The sequence below is a fragment of the Rhodnius prolixus genome, unplaced genomic scaffold (genome assembly GCF_049639745.1).
Source record: "Rhodnius prolixus isolate KJV_2025 unplaced genomic scaffold, Rpr scaffold_1, whole genome shotgun sequence".
NCBI classification, from domain to species: Eukaryota; Metazoa; Arthropoda; class Insecta; order Hemiptera; family Reduviidae; genus Rhodnius; species Rhodnius prolixus.
Window position 1 is genome coordinate 13740867 of NW_027411581.1, and position 17767 is coordinate 13758633.

At 30.5% G+C, this 17767-nt stretch overlaps 2 protein-coding genes across 3 annotated transcripts; one reads left to right on the top strand and one right to left on the bottom strand.

The window, feature by feature from the left end:
* Positions 1-1724: 1724 nt before the first annotated feature.
* Pdss2 (Decaprenyl diphosphate synthase subunit 2) lies at positions 1725-12073 on the bottom strand. Of its 2 annotated transcripts, XM_074129985.1 has the most exons (7): positions 11999-12073; positions 11167-11399; positions 10444-10572; positions 9094-9295; positions 8727-8978; positions 8288-8449; positions 1725-7384 (listed from the first exon to the last, which is right to left on the bottom strand). In XM_074129985.1, the coding sequence occupies exons 1-7, from the start codon at positions 12047-12049 to the stop codon at positions 7229-7231; spliced, it is 1185 nt and encodes a 394-aa protein (XP_073986086.1). In that variant the 5' UTR covers positions 12050-12073; the 3' UTR covers positions 1725-7228. The 2 variants fall into 2 exon arrangements, with proteins under 2 accessions (XP_073986086.1, XP_073986082.1); XM_074129981.1 differs by lacking the exon at positions 11999-12073 and having other exon boundaries at positions 11167-11992.
* A 6-nt stretch (positions 12074-12079) lies between these two features.
* On the top strand, positions 12080-17680 carry LOC141455178 (uncharacterized). Its single transcript, XM_074130044.1, has 4 exons — positions 12080-12986; positions 15354-15477; positions 15598-15653; positions 16216-17680. The coding sequence occupies exons 1-4, from the start codon at positions 12258-12260 to the stop codon at positions 16351-16353; spliced, it is 1047 nt and encodes a 348-aa protein (XP_073986145.1). The 5' UTR covers positions 12080-12257; the 3' UTR covers positions 16354-17680.
* The last annotated feature ends 87 nt before the right edge of the window (positions 17681-17767 follow it).

Below are 17767 nucleotides of genomic sequence, written 5' to 3' on the forward strand. Positions count from 1 at the left end.
GTCTATAAGACTAACATATCTGTGATTTACTATTATTGTATATTATACAATTTCTAACCTATCCCAATTAGTTTTCTTGTTTCATTATTATTATTATTTTTTTACCTTAAAAGCGAGTTTGTGATTGGACTGAGGTTGATTTCTCTTTTTATATAAAATATAATATCAAATCAGCCAGGTATCATTTCATAGCTCATAGTAATAATACTAATGCTTATTTAAGCTGTGTTAATTAAAAATGATAAGGATGAAGTAAAATCTATTTATGTACTTCGTAATTGTTGTTACTATGTTGAAATAATTACTCTTCATGTATTAAATAACCCAATGTTACTATCCATCGTCCGTTATTGAAAATTCCATAGTAAATCAGAAAGAGACACATATACACTATTTCCGAGCAGCTCATAGAATCATTAGTTGCTAAATTTACAGATTGTTTTTTGATAAAGTATAGTATTTCACCAAGCCTGTTGTTTAACGAAAAATTTCCATGGACCCAAATTATGTACATACCTGTTAGCCATTCACAGATAGAAAAAAACTTGACTTTGAACTTGCACCTTAAATTTTGCACTTTTAGCCTTGACTTACTTTTGAAATAATTGGATAATGGAATGTAATTATTAAAAAAATAAAAAAGACAAGGAAAAAAAATCTTTTATAAAGTCTACATTGAAATACACATTATTCAGTGCAATCGAAAAAACACATTTTCTGATAGGTGCTCAAGAATTTTTAATGTTTCGAGATTAAGATGTGAATAATTTTATTGTAACTGGGCGACTGCCCGCATTGTAAATAAATAAATAATTAATACTTCTGAAAATTCTATGTTTCTGCCTGATATGAATGCATTTCATTCATGAAATGCACTGCATTCCACACCTTTCAGTAAATAAATCTTTTGCAAAAGAGAAATTTTTAACCTCTGGTAAATTTTCTACGTCTATTAAGACTTTTATAAGGAAAACCTACTTGTTAGAGAAGCATAAATGAAGCTTTTACAGAAACACCCTTAATCTGTTTTGCTAGAAAATTTATTTGAGAAAATCGCCAAAAATTCTAGAACGATTGCTCACACTGTCCAGCAATTTTTTTTTTTTAAATGAGTATTCTATAATTTTTTAGACAGCCGGCAAGAGTTTTATTTAGACCTGGACATTAAAATACAAAATATTTTTTTATTAATTTTCATTTGAATTGTCTTATTGATAGTGTTAATTTCTTATTAACATTTTTATTAGATTTTTTGTGGGTTCATTTTATAACATTTTCTTTATTATTCCTTTTATATTTTTCATTTACTTTTGTAAATTTTTTCTAGTATTTTTAGTAATGGGATGTTGAGTCGCCAATATAAATTAGTAACGCTTTTTATGGCTTAAGACTTCGATTTGTAACTTCTTTCAACGAACAATGGCTGTCCGTCTCTACCATAAAGCTAGCTGTGACGTTACGCATCCTTTAACAGGACCATTTTATTATAATGAACATGTGTAATTCTGATGTCCACTTAAACAAAAAATCACACATTGAAGAAAAATTAATTATGTAAACTGGGCTGTCTTTCATTGTATTGCCATTCAGATTAAAACTTCTTTCTGGTTAAGAAAAAATAACGTTACTCACAATAGTTTCAAGAAAAATGTAAATTATGAAATTGGAGGCCACCCTTATATCATCAATTACTTCCTGGATTAGGGTTTAAAAAATCAAATATGTGTACATAAAAATATATTTTTATTACTAATGTTTTTTACATATCATACGGTAAATTTTTTAGTTTTATTCTTTTTCTTTTTAAGGCAAACAAGTACTTATCACAGCAGCTATATTTATAAAAAATTAACTATTTCTCTAGAATAGCAGCAATAATGAGCGAATGGCCTATTAAAACTTTTTTTTTTAATAAAAACAATTATAAAAGTAAAGCACCTTTTTTCCAGACCATTTTAATACTGTATGGAAAAGTCTCAAAGAAAGTCTGAAAGTATAAATTTAATTCTGAAAGAATAAATTTAATAAAAATCTATAACGTTAAATCTTTTGTCACAACTGACATCAGAATTTATCAGTTTAATGGGATGTAAAAACCTTATATAGTTTAGAGGGTGTATATAAGTGGATGTAGAAACTTTCGTTAGATCATTTTCTGAAAGTAAATTATTCAAAAGTTATCGATAAACTAAAGAAATGAACTAATGAATGAAAAAAGAACAGATGTTTTTAAGAATATTTAATATCTTTACAGCAGTCAAGCTTTTGTATTACTCCATTAAGTTACAGGTTATTTCCATTACTCTTCTTTAAATATTTTCATTGAACATCAAATTCTTGAGCAAGATGAAGTCTAGATAGATACGGGATCTAGCATTAGGCCTACAATATCGACCAATGTTAATGTAATTAATATCTTTGATCAAAACTCCGCCACAGCAAGTCCCATGCTTAAGAATAAGAAGTAGTAGGTTTCTCGCTTTAATTTCATGACTTTGATAATGTCACGAAGAGGTGGCAGGGCTAGTATTTCAAAATTTTGGTAGGAAACATTGAATTCTTGAGCAATTTTCGTCAGGAAAATGAGAAACCAACCCTGGCCTGCATGCTTGGACGGTCGTCACCAATTGGTACGTGAAACGTTTGGCTCGCTGAGACCAGGGGTGATAATTTTGCAAAAGCGACTAGTACATAAAACTCTGAACCTAGATGTTGAGGGGAACGGTGCAAAACACCACTTTTGCTTTAATGCATTAGCAAATAGGACCCGCCCTAAGACCCAATAAATAAATTATCTCTGTAAATGTAGATAATACCAAGTAATTTGGCAGAAAACAACTGTCCTGATGAGCTTCATAACAGCTGTGAAATAAGTTTTTGGTAAAAGTAAGAAAGAAACTGCGTACATTAACAGTTGTCATGATATAAGAAGGGCGTTTGCATTTAACAACTTTTTAATTTCTCTTAATACAGCTACGAGGAGTATCGCGATAGTGTCACATTATCGATATCGCATTTTTACTGGAAATAAACGTTTTTTCGCTCCCTCAATGAAAAAAGTATAAAAGATTTTTAGAAAATGGTCTGTAAGTATACTCCCCCAAACTGTACCCTTAATGAATGGTACTTTATTCAAAATATTCTCATCACCTACCACACAATATATAACGTGCTTATATTGTGATTGTATAGTTTATTGCACATACATTTCAATTTTTGAAATCTTTAAGTGCGTACGCGAATGAGAACAAAATACCTCAAAAATTGAAAATTACCCGAAGCTTAAAATTTACGAGGTGTGTTCAAAAAGTAACGGGAATTTTTAAATTTCGCGGGTTTGGAGAGTCTGATTGTAAAATTTTTTTTTTTATTATGTTGGTACACATGCCCCTGAAGTACGATAAAATTTTCAGTAATATTCATTGTTTACTTCTTAAGTGGCAGCCGTTAAGGTTAGACGTGTTTTTCGAGCTTGGCGATTTTTGTTTGTTAAAAAAAATGGATCAAAGAATTTGTATTAAATTTTGCGTAAAAAATGAAATAAAGTGTGTGAAATGTTAATAAAGGCATATGGTGAGTCTGCTATGAGTAAAACAAGGATTTACGAGTGGTATAAGCGTTTCCAAGATGGCCGCGAAAACGTTGAAGATGACGAACGACCTGGACGTCCAAGCACATCAACAACCGATGAAAACGTGAAAAAAGTGAAAGAAATGGTTATGAACGATCGCCGAATCACAATCAGAGAAGTCGCTGATGATGTTGCCATATCAATTGGCTCATGCCATGAAATTTTTTCGGATGTTTTGGGTATGAAACGTGTGGCAGCAAAATTTGTTCCAAAATTGTTGAATTTCGAACAAAAACAGCGGAGAATGGAAGTTGCTCAAGAGTCACTCAATGAAGTCGACAACGATGCGGATCTACTGAAACGTGTTATAACAGGTGACGAAACATGGGTTTACGGATATGATGTCGAAACTAAGGCTCAATCGTCCCAGTGGAGGCATTCTGGATCGCCAAGACCGAAAAAGGCTCGACAAGTGCGGTCGAATGTGAAGGTTATGCTCACTGTGTTCTTCGATTTTAATGGCATAGTGCATCATGAATTCTTGCCACAAGGTCAAACAATCAATAAGGAGTACTCCCTACAAGTTCAACGCCGTTTGCGTGAAGCAATCCGAAAAAAACGCCCGGATTTGTGGCAAAACAATTCATGGATTTTGCACCACGATAATGCACCTGCTCACACTTCATTGCTTGTTCGTGAATTTTTGGCCAAAAACAAAACTTTAACGATCCCCAGCCTCCATATTCGCCAGACATGGCTCCATGTGACTTTTTTCTATTTCCAAACATAAAGAGAACATTAAAAGGCCGTCATTTTACAAGCATAGATGACATTAAAAGCGAATCGCTGAAAGAGCTGAAAGCTATCACAAAGATCGAGTTTCAGAAGTGTTTCGAGGATTGGAAAAAGCGCTGGCACAAGTGTATTGTATGCGAAGGGGACTACTTTGAAGGCGACAATATTAATGTAGATGAATAAATAAATATTTTTTTCAAAAAACGAAAATTCCCGTTACTTTTTGAACACACCTCGTATACTTAATTGGACCCGACAGGAAATCCAATTGTAATTTAGTAATCAAAATCCCTTGATCAGAAGCACCATTATGCCAAATTTTTCGAAAATAGCTTAAACGATTTTCTCTACATTTTTTATTTCCAAAACAAAAACCTGTATCTTTAACTTTTATTACACTTTTACACTTATATTTTCACTTGAGAAAAACTAAAGATGTAATGTTTAATGAAAACGTTACAAATTATGTCTTAACAATAATTAATAAAATTAATATGACAAAAAATCGACAATCTTATGGTTAATCAATTTTTAATGAAACTCGTATTTACAATTTCAGAATATTAGGCCTTTACAAAATCTAATTTTGTCAGAATGAATGTGATTATTGCAAATTGTACTACTGGTAACATTTCCACTAACAAAAATTTATCGAAATCAATAATAAAACATTGCATTACTTTAATATAATTTCCACGTAGCTTATTGTACCATAATAAAAAAAAATAATACTTGTAATCGTTCATTAGTTTTCCTAAAGCCCCAAATAACTATAACAAAGCGGATCTCGTTTTTACACTAACTTTTTTCTTTAGCAAGTAATACTGAAATAATCGTGTTTTATATTAAGTATTTTGCATCAAAATTTCATTTTTATTACATTCTAATAAATTATGTCTATTACATTTTTGCTAAAATTACGCGATTTGCTTGATACTGGTTGTTAGTAACTGTCTCAACGATTAGAGTTGGTAATTCCTTTCATGTCAAAGAATCATTATTTAATGAAAGAGCCAGATCTGTAGTTGTGTTTGAATAGTAAGTTTAAAAATAGTTTTTCTTTTTTATTTTCAACGAGTATTTATTGTTTCATTTTATTCTACGACTTAATTTTCAAAATAGTACATCATGGTACAAGACTAGGAGAATAATAATATTTATTCTTTAGGCATGGAATATACAAACATAAGCATAACAAGTTATAATAAATTTAATCACTGGGGATTTCAACAACTTTGTTTATTGTGAACAATCAATACCTAATCAATCGCACCTAAGGTTTTAAGTACATGTAGATGAAAACTGTCGGCCTCAGACAAAGTTCTTTTTACAGACAACACTGCCAACACCGGACCGTGAGATGTAAGAAGCTCCTAGGAAGAGAAATCTAAGGGCCGGCAGCTGGATTCGATCCCGGGATCTCTGTGTTGGGATTCAGTGTACGTTAATAAAATAAGCACACCACTAAGCTAGGCTCATACCCTTATCGGCATTATTAAAAGTAATACGCACTGAAAATCTATTACGCATGTATTTTTTTTAATATTATTATATTACATGCTAATGAAATTACGTACATTGTCAAGAACATCTTTTCTAAAATTTTAGGAATTTTATTAATTTCAAAAAATGTCCTTATTTCCTAAATTTTATACAAAAATATTGTAAGAAACGACAGGGCTTAATTTTTAATTTATCCATCAAGTTTGGAGAAGACCGAACTGGGAGCAGAAAACAGACTAAGGAAAATAAGAACTGTTTTTTAGTTAATGTTATCTTTGGTTCTATATCATTGCTCCAGTTTCGTAATCAACAGTTCATAACCGAATTATCGCAGCCTTCATCAACTCAACCGTCAAAATTTTCCTATGAATATAAAATAGATATTTGTAAGATTATTCATGTATCATATCGACATACATGGCATAAATTTGGAACCTAAGAACTAAGCTCGGTTGCAGAAATGGAGACTATCCACCAATATTTATAAGTTTAAGTGAGTTAGAAATTCTAAATTCAGAAAAAATTGAAGTGACAAAGAAAAACCACTACCGGATGGATAAAAAAGAACAGATAAGGTTTGGTCACGTGATGAGCATTGCATCATAAATATTCCCTAAAGAAGTTCTTGAGAAGGAAGGAAAGGACACAGAAAGCGTGCTTAATATTTAAATATTGTTTAAGGAAATTTGCAGGATAAGAAAACTGTTTTTCCTGAGAGGGAATTTAGTATAGATGGGATGAAGTATATTTCTGCTCATATAGGAAAAAGAAGTACTAGATAAAAAAAAAGTGGACACTTGTGAAGGGAAAAAAGACCCTTAAATCTCTAAGAAACTCAGCGTACTAATTTGAATGAATTCAAGCACTAATTTGAGTCCAAAGCTTTCTAATTTGAATGAATAATATCAAACCAGACAAATAGTGGAAAAATTCAACATTTATGATCCAACGATTGAAATATTACAGAAGAAATGGAATAAATACATATAGTGATATAAAGTAATGCCATTTTTTCGGGCGTTCTTTAAGTCTAGCGAGTAATTAGGTGTCATGGACAAAAGCAACTAGCAAACAAGCTACTATCAATTTCTCACATTAACAATTAAATAAAATCCAAGTCTAGACCGGGAATCGAATCCAGTACCACAATACATTTTAGCTTAAAGGACCTCGCCTATAACCGTTCGGTTACAGTGGCGCCTAACTTAGCAGAACGCAGAGTTAACAAGGCTCTATATATATATCAACAAATTAAGGCAATTCAGTGATAATAACAATAACAACAAATGTAAATAATGCAATTAATATCGAGAACTATAACAAATAACTGAATACTATAACACCATGAAATTATTAACTTCATAATTCACCCATCGCAAAAATAATATTCGATAAAGCTGTACGAGCATCACTATCCTGGAATGAATTCAATACTTCTAACGCTTTCTGTGAATGTTCTCTCTGAAGTTCCTTTGTTAATTCTATACCTGGGCCCTTTGAAACTATTTCATGAACCTGTTAACAAATATAAATAAATAAAATAAATACAAATCAAACAGCCCAATAATACTGTAATTCCTATACTATTATTATTATTATTATTATTATTGTACTAATATAATAATTATAATAACAGTTTAGTGCTGTTACAACTATTACTTAGATTTATTGATTAAATAGAAATAACTTGGCGAATATAAAATATATATATTTAAAAAAATATTGCAAAAATAATAAATAAACAAATTCAGTTTGTTCGGAAAAAAATGCGGAGTAAATTAGCATGTCAACCACAATAACTTCAGTGGTTATTTTGTACATTTACAATCTTTGGAGAAACATTGTGGCAACACGAGATAGTGGGACACATTACACTTATCATCTTTGGTAGGTATATGTTGGTGGTTGAGGACCTTCGGATGTTTCGTCTTCAAGGTTGCGCGATTTGTTCGGACTTATGTAAATTTTTAATATTTTAGTCTGGATTTTCATGCAATATTTGCTGACCTGACATTGATTTTTTGGGGTAGGGGTAGCACTATAAGCCTACAGTGGTTGTGGAGAGCATAGGGTTTTCCACCGACGAATGATAATAAATACTGATTATGGGTCTTTCAGTGCTGCTTGAAAGCAAGAAATTACAATAAGATAAACGGAATCAAACTATTTGTCCATTTTTACAAATTTTTAAACCTTAGTTAACTTCCTTCAAATGGTTTTAATAAAATAAATGCGTTTAAGTGCTGAGAAAGCTTGTATTTCTTCAATTAACAGGAACTTATAAAGCTTATGTACACAATGCACGATTCTCTGTTTGGAAAAATGCCTAAATTTGTACCTAAACTTTACTAAACATGTGTATGTTTTTTGTTTTTCTTATATGAAACCTGCATTATTTTTCGAACAACCTATTTTTACCTTCTGATAATTTACGGCATGTATGGTATCCAATCCTTTTTCAATTTCGGCATACAATGATGGGTCTTTTTCTAGATGGAATAATACAGGTGCTGATGTTAAATTAAACATTGAACCAGGTACATATTTGCTGCTTATAAACGGTTCCAACTCTAAACAGGCCTACAAATATTTAAAAAAAAAGGTGTAAAAATGAAGAAAGTTTTTGTAATAAGTGCTAGTTATGATTATTTCAAAATGTGAATTCAATATGATTCAAAAATTAAATTAGTAATTTGTAATGAAAACTCCTAAGCCGATGGTGGGCTACCACAACCAATGGTTGATGTGAGTACAATTAATTAATTAGATTACTTGAGTTCCTTGAAACATTTGTAGTAATAGAAAAACTAATTTTTTGGTAAGTCAATTAAAAATGAAATGGAAGAGAACCACTCGCCTGCCATGCTAATGCAAGATGTTTTCCAAATTTATAGCCTTGTTCTTGCACTTGATTAGTATGACCAGCTAATTTAAGAGTACCCTGACAAGATTTACCAAGTAAGCTACCAGCTGAAAGGACATTTCGCGTGGTCCAATCTGCAAGAGCACTCTTTCCACAACTGGGTAAAGGGTTATTTTGTTTGTCTCTCTGCCCAAGAAATTCACTGACAGCTTGATCTCGTACTGCACTTGACATTAAATCCACTATCTAAAGGTTAAAAATAGGTTGAACAATTAAACATTTTTTTTTATTTGTCTATTAATACTCAAATGTTTTTAAGCAAATAAGTAGTTAATATATCATTTAAAATAAATAAACTTACGTCGTTGTTTCTGAGGGCGGCTAATTCAGCACAAGAAGTACAAAGCAAATAGTCCCCACTTAGTAAAGCTATTTTATTTCCAAACGCCATATCATTCAATTCACTAGGTTCTTGGTACTGGCCAGCATAAATATTTACTAAACCTTTATGAACTAAATGACTTGTCCTTATCATTTCTGTAACTTCTGCCAACGCCCTTTGACTGAAATAAAAGTAATAAGGAAGAGGTTAAAACACTACTAAATTAAATTAAATTAATTAAATTGGTATGCCTAAGGTCCCGATTCAAATCCGAGTGTGCAACCCTTATATTTTCCAACGCTCACGATTGCAATACTTTCTTTCAAGAGTAATAGAAAAAGTAAAAAAATGCGACACTTTATTGGAAGTATCACCAAGATCGTTGTAGTTCTGTTGAAAACTTATACACACAGCGAATTAGTACAGAATTAACAAACTAGATGTGACGGGCAACAAATTTTTCCTCTACCATTTTTTGCTCAGATCAACAGTTTAAGCATGAAATGCATTTGAGCCGTCTTAAAATGAACACCCTGTATATAAAAAGATATTAGTACTAGGGTTTTTAGAAATCAATGAGCTGGATTTTGAACTTATTCTCTGTTAGGTTGAAAATAAAGAAGCGCTCTTTTAGTCAGTAAAACAAATACTTAATAAACAAAAGCTTAATAAAATTCTCAAACCATTTTTTCAATTACAATTTTATAAAATCATATTGCATATGTAGTGCACATAGGTGATGAGTTCTGTGGCAGCATAAGTACTGCTCCAATCCGATCCCTTCTCTCAAGTGCTATCTGCAAACCATGTAAACTTAAAAGACTAAATTTCCTTGTTTGCTTCTTCAACTAGCTTTTGAGATAATCCTCCGTTTTCTTCTTGCTTCGTCCTTCAAACTTACCCCTTTGCTCATCGTTTAACTGGAATTGAGTTAGATCCATATTCGTTAAATGTCTGAAATTCTTCGATCGTAATACTTGCGATTCTTGCTACTATGATGAAAAAGGTGAAAGACGCAGTGCTTACAGGGTAAAGTTCAAAATGAAAAGGGCACAACAATACCTACAAATCAGCCAATAACTTTTGTATAACAAGTATAAAATGAAGAGAGAGTTGTGGCTACTTTTATTAGTACTCTTAAAAGTACTTATAATTTTAATTGTGAACTGAGTACATTTCTCGAACTCTTTTTTAACAATTATACTTACTGATATGCTTACTTATATTTAGAATGTAAGAAATGAGGAAATAAACGTGAAACGGCCTTTGAATTTAGTCAATAACAAAAATAATGCCATGAGAGAAACATTTACTTGCTTAAAAGATTACCTATATAATACTCCAGCAGCTTTATCTTCTTCCATATCATCAACATTTCTATGTCCTGCAGCTTTAGAAATCAGTAAAACTATTAACCCCCAAGCTTGCATATTGTTTCGTCCATTATAAATCAGACTTCTGAAAATGAGATAAATATAAAATGTTATACTGAGTAAACAAAATGAAGGCCTCGTTATTCAAAAAATGAGGAAAATGTTTACTCAAATTAGGGTGTTTTTTGGTCATTGAAGTAATGGAAAGTGATTATCGAAAAGTAAGAAGGCAACTTGTACATACAAATATAATTGCGCATATAAATATTTGGAGGGGATCCAAGACATTACTTTTGTAATTTGGCTCAACCTTCATAAAATTAACCAACACTTCCTGCATTAACATAACTTCAGCTTAAATCGACATTGTCAAGAAAAATATTCTAATAGGATATATTATTTAGTTAGATATAATCATCTTTTAATATTAGTTTTGCTTCTTTTTTTAATTCTACTACACTGAAATTAAATCACATTTACTTTAATAAGGCAAAAATAATAACTGCCAATGTCATTTAAAGAATGGGTCAACATATACCCGTAAGTATAAATATCGACCGCAAAAATTAATTTCAATTAAAAATGAAAGTACGATATTACGCTGGTCCTCAATTTAAATGCAGAGACAATTCTGAAAAAATTTGAAACTTATTGCAGCTTTAATGCAAATTTTACTTACTTGGCAGTTTTCAAAAGAGGATGGTTAGAGCCAACCAGTTTCCTCAAATGGAGAGCCACATTAGCAATTTCATCACTCAGAAGCCATCGAAGGCTAAGAAAAGATGTGGGATAACCAACTATTTTTTCTGCTTCAGAGACAGCTCTGTTCCAATCCGGTCTCTGATTCGTAGACGATAACGTACATGATGTAAATATTTGAAGCCGCGAATTTTTACCAAGGATTGCGACGTTCTGTAAATTAAAAGCACTGTTTTCACCAAACACAGTACACGAAGTAATCTTACGACCTATACGAAAGAATTGATTGAATGCCATATTTAACGGAAGATCTAGACAAATTTGTAATATATTCAAAACACAAATCACATAAAAAAGTAAACGTTGACTGAAGGAGAGAAGTGAAAGTGAATTCAAGTATGAACCAACACTTTGCCAAGGTTTCTGAAGAAGACTAGTTATGATGGTGTAATCCCCCACTTGAAACTGTGAAAGTTACCAAAATCATAAAGCTTTCTTGAGTCTAAGATAAAATATGCACCTCACTTTCACTAGCAACTCTTACTTTCAGTTTCAGTTTAATATCCAAAGTACCTACTAAAACAAATACCACAGTCTTTAAATTACAATAACTATGCATAATTTGTATAATATTGTTAACGTGAAGACACAAAAAGAAAATTAAGCTATGGGAAAATACCTAGACATTTCTGATTCATTCTAAATTGTTAATAAAATTACAATCTTTTACGTGAATATTTTTTTATTATCTTCATTTTTATTAGAATAAGAAAAAAGGAAGTTCATGAAAAATAGCTACTTTAAAATCGCACCCGTTTTTCAATAGATATAAGATAATCAAAACTGTAATACCACACTAACATTTGTGATCAGATGTTCCTGCAATGATATACTATTTATAAGGCAGTGGATAAGGAAAAAACTAATTCCAATATGGCTTTGAGGGGGTGTGAGTTTCATTTTAGCAATAAAGTACGTAAATTCTGCTACATAAAATGGTGAATTTTATAGGCGGTTTATTACAAGACGAACTAGTTTTACTTCGTTAATGAACCTTTTCTACGGTGTAACATGGAAAAGAAACAAGAAAAGCTCTTAGAAAATCATGTATTCAATGTGGAAGTAACTTCTAAAAACTGCATTTCAGAGAAAACCAAGGAAATAAAACCTACATTAGAAGATTCTAATTGTAATTTAACTATTTTACCTTCAAAAGATAATTTAATTTTGGACCAAATAGACCTCATTCAAAAATGTGACAAGTTAAATGAAATTAGTTTGAATGGCCCAAAAAAACTTTTAAATGGTGTTGAAAGCGGAAAAGAACAATTAAGTAGTGGTTCTAGTGAGAATTTAAGTTTACAAGATAGTTCTAGTCATTGCAAAACATGTGTGAATGCTAGTGATAGTAAATGTGAAGCAAGTGCGGTTAGTTTAAATATAAATCCAGTTATTCAAAAACCTAATGAGGAACCTGATGATTCCTCTCAATCTTTAGTTTTGAGTGTCACCAACACTGATGTGGTGGAAACAACCACAAGTGTTGCTTCCAAATTTTCATGTAGTAACATTGAAGAATCAGCTCACTGCTCAACTTCTTTGAGTGAAACTCAAGAGAACAATTTACCATGTAGTGTTGCAGAAAAACAGAGTGAGTGCGGTGAAATCACTTACGTTTCATATGAATCGGAATTGCAAATGCCAGATATAATGAGACTCATCCAGAAAGATCTCTCTGAGCCCTATTCCATTTATACTTATCGGTACTTTATTCATAATTGGCCACAATTGTGTTTCTTGGTAAGTTATAAAATTTATTTTCTTAGTCATTAATGAAAGCTGAACTAAGATTTAAATAAACCGGAAGGTTTCTAATAATAAATACAGATTTTCCACAACTTGTCCTCAGCTTCTTAAACTTTGTTCTTCATTTTCCGTCTAATTTTAAATGTTTACATGGTTGTGACCCAAATACTCTATGTCTAATATATGTGATTTGATGCTATTACTGATCCTCATTTATTTCTTATATGGAATGTATAGATTTGTGTAAGACGAAGTAATATCTTGGACTCAGATTTTACATACAAGCAAGAAAATTAGATAAACGATCGTTGACCAGATCTATTTGCACCCCATCATTACACAATAATTAAAATTAGATATAAAAGAAGCAGTATGTCTTAGACAAGGTGGTTAACTTATTAGATCGTTATTTCTTTATTTTTGTTTTTTTCTTAGTTCGTTATCGTATGTATTTTCCAAAATGATTAAAGCATTTTTGTATTGGATGAACAAAAACCCCGAACAAATGCATTTGAAAATTCTCGCTACATTAGATAACATTAAACTTAAAAAAAATTTCTTTTAGGTATATATTTTATTGAAAGAAGTAACAATATCATGATTCACTAAAGCTCGTTAAATGTAACCCATTATAAAGTACATTGAGTACTAATGTAATTAATGAGGTAATAGGCTTAATGCTTAAGTCTGTGAAAACAATCTAAAAAATGACGATTTTCTGTAAAAATTTCTATATTTGGTTTTTAACGAGACAATTTTTTCTTTAATTCTGAAATCTAAAAATAACTCAAAACTTTATTGAAACGCAAAATATCATTTCTATTTCTTTTTAATATAAACTAAGGTGTAAGCTACAATTTTTTTTTTTTTTTGTAACGTTAAAATTAACCTGACGTAACTTTTTCGTTTGTTCAAATAATTTGGGTTGATCTTAAATTTAAAAAATTAAGTTTCGATCTATAAGTTTATTAAAAATTCTATGGCGTTAAAACTACGGTTTTAATAGCTCACCCATATTGCTAGGGACGAAAACCAGTATCTTCTTCAGTAATTTATTTTCAAATGATAAGGTACATCCCCGTAATTTGTTATAAAAAACGAGACATATTTGATCGAAAGGTTTATTTATAATCCCAATTAATGATTTATCAGTCATCTTAATTAGCTGTTCATAAAATGCTATTTTCATCAGAGAAATAGATTAGATTTGAATTGTACTTTGCTAATTAGAAAGCTATATTTATTTCGACTTAAACAATGTTATGTATCAGTGCTTGTTCGCATATTGAAAGCGTCAGTAACGCTGATTACATATGTTAAATTAAGAGCTAAGTTTGCCTCTAGTTCGATAACCCGAGTAATTGCATATTTCAGTTACCTCTGCAGGCTCTGCGAGTATTGAGTGTAACAGTAGTAGAATTGTGGTTGTGGTTTTTACGCTGGGGCACTCGCAGCTATAGGCCAATATTCCTAAAATATCTCCGTATTATGGGGGCGGGGTCAGTGAAATAACCCAATATTTGTAAATTTACATAAATTACACCAACATTTACAGTTTGAAATAAAAGACAAAATCTCCCAAAGGCAGCTGCCATACAAAAGTACGTTGGAGGTGAAGATTTATGACAACATATACCAACGGCTTAAAATTTTATTATGTCCTTAATTGGAAATTTGTTCTGCATCCGTAATCCATAATTTATCGTCCTGCAAAGATTTTTTTTTTCTCAACCATTTGCACTCCATTAATTAAACTCAAGCAGCAACAATAAAATGATAATTTGGGTTACACAACTCAATGATTAATAATAAATAACATTACAAAATGAAAATTATCTAAAAGAAATTTCGACATTAATTTTTTGAGTAACAAATTACAATATCTTTAAACAAGATTAGTTGAAACCATTTTACACCGTAGAATAACTTGGGATGTCTTTTACCATATAAAACAAGAGCATTTTATATTTATTTATATCAATAATACTATATTATTTTTTAAATTTAATTATATTCTATCCGAATCTGAGTTAGATATGAGAGGTATTATTAAAATTTGAAGGAGTACATCTAAATGCAAAGTTAAATTTATTTTGAGCTTTTATGTTTGAACTTCTTTACTAAAACTACTCGCAAATTAATCAAATACTCTTAAATGGAATTCTATATTTTGTTCTTCTAAAAAAATAACTGAAATATTGAAAACTACCCATTGTTTTTTCCTCCCTCCATGTTCTTCAAATCTAAGTCTGTATCGAAGCGCTAGATAAGAACATAAATCGGGCTTTATCAGTCTGCTTAAAATTTAATACAACCTGTTCAGTGATTACTATATCTAAAATATTTATTATTATTTTTTAGGCAATGGACAACACCCTTTGCGTTGGCGCTATAGTTTGCAAGCTAGATATGCATCGAAAAGTTGTGAAGAGAGGGTATATTGCTATGTTGGCTGTGGATGAAAAATACAGAAAGAGAAAAATTGGTATTTAGTTTGAATTAATTCATATATTAGTAAATTATTTAAATTTACATCTTTTATTTTTGTGACATATTTTATTTTTCATCATTAATACAGAAATGGACTTAACGCTGTTTGTTTTAGGTTCAAACTTGGTTTTAAAAGCAATTCGAGCTATGGTTGCAGATGGCGCAGATGAGGTAAATATATTGGTATAAAATGATCTATTATTTTAATTCTCCGGCTAATGAGAAGACAGTAAGACACAAATTTGATTTTGATCAGTAGAGGGTACCTGTTATAGGAACATGTTAATTTTCTTTTTAAACCACATTTGACCAATTTACTCTGTTATCTAGGAATCAAAACCAGATTTATATGTTATCATCGAGTTTCTGAATTGTGTTTCCTCTTCTCTTATGTCCAGTTAATGTTTCTCATAGGAATTTTCTAAATTTCATACTTTTTTTTTTAAGAGCATCAACATCTGAGAACGTTGATGCTCGGAGCCTAATCAGTGCATTGCATTTATGCAGAGCATTGTGGCCTTCTTATAAACTTCAGTCTTACATTACCATGACTGATTCAGAAAAAGTTTTCAACTGTTGCAGCGATTGGCATTTTACCGATTCAAACCTTTTTCCGAATATTTTAGATGGTTGCGAATGGTCTTTTAAAGAACTAATAACTTAAACAGTCTTCGGTCTAAATTTCTAAAATATATTGTAGTTAGAAAAACTTTAATGAAATTGTGTTTTGCAGGTAGTGCTTGAAACAGAAATAACTAACAAGCCGGCTCTCCGATTATATGAAAATTTAGGATTCGTACGAGACAAGAGACTATTTCGCTACTACTTGAACGGCGTTGATGCATTGAGGTTGAAATTATGGTTGAGATGAAAGTTTCCGCTAAATTAAGTGCCAATTTCTCTTTTTTCGCCCTTCCTTTTTTTTTTCTTTTTTCTTTGAATTTTCCGCCGCAACCTGTAATTTTTTTTTTGTATTGATGACATAACCAGTGCAATTATTACATTCTGATATTGCAGTGATATAATTTAATGGGAATTATTATATGTTACTTTTAATATTACAAAACTAAATTAACATTTTTTTTCATATAATTATTTATTATTGATAGCAAAATTTGCAGACTTGACTTTTGTAATGCCTAATTGAAAACATATAAAGTGCTTTAATCGATAATCAAGTGCAGTAAACAGAATAATAAATTATATAAAAAAAAAAAAATGCACAAGGTGATGAAATCATTAGTTACGGGCATAGTTCAGGATGTTTTAATTAACAAATAAGTAATAATAAAAAAAATTTTAAATTACTAAATTATTTCTGTGATACTAATCTTTGTTGTCCTTTAATTAAGGCACTATGATTTCGATCATGCCTACATTATGCCTAATTCAGTTCTGTCTCCTCTCTTTTTTTTTTAATACTTCTTTTTCATATTTATAATTTTGTTGAAATATGAATGTTTGTGTATTTAACATTATATGGGTCTTTTTATGAACACATGTTAATTTGGTACAAAGCTAGAAAAGCTGTTATTATTGAGCAAATGTGTAACAATGTTGTATATATTTAATAAAAATTTCAACGACTGTATATTAAATATAAAGTGTATGAAATTTTGCCTTTTATCTTATAAATGGAAAATTATATTTGTAAAAAATAACGTAAATGTACAGCACCTAAAAAAATAATTTATAATTATATATATATATATATAAATAAAGAAAACTTCATTTTGTAAATTGATGATTAGGGATAAGGTAAAATAAAGATCGTGAGCTTATTTAATCTGTGTTATTAAACAGGTTATTTTTTTCTGAAATCAAACTTAAATAATTTTACTATTACTTAAAAATAACTTTTCCGATCTGCCTAGATAAAACTGTTCGAAGTAAGGCTAAATTAGGTCCATCTTCTGTTTTTCGAAATTTTCTTCAATGGTACTTATACAAATAATCATTTAAAATCATAAAAATTCGTAATTATCTTTTGTGTATGGAAACTATACTGGAGAAATCTTAGGTAGCCCTTAATATTTTCAGTATAAAGTAAGACGTACTATATATCCAATCGCCATCCGTGAAATAATTAATCCCCTAAACTCATACGAAAATAGGTTAATTGCTAGAATTAGTATAAGTTGGAACATACAAATGGATTATTAATAAACACTAAGCAGATTGATGTATTTTTACCTTTATTCCTAGTAAGAAGTATTGCTATTGGTCAACTTTTCTGATGTATTAAAATTGAATATATAACTTTTTTGTTAACATAAATACGTTGA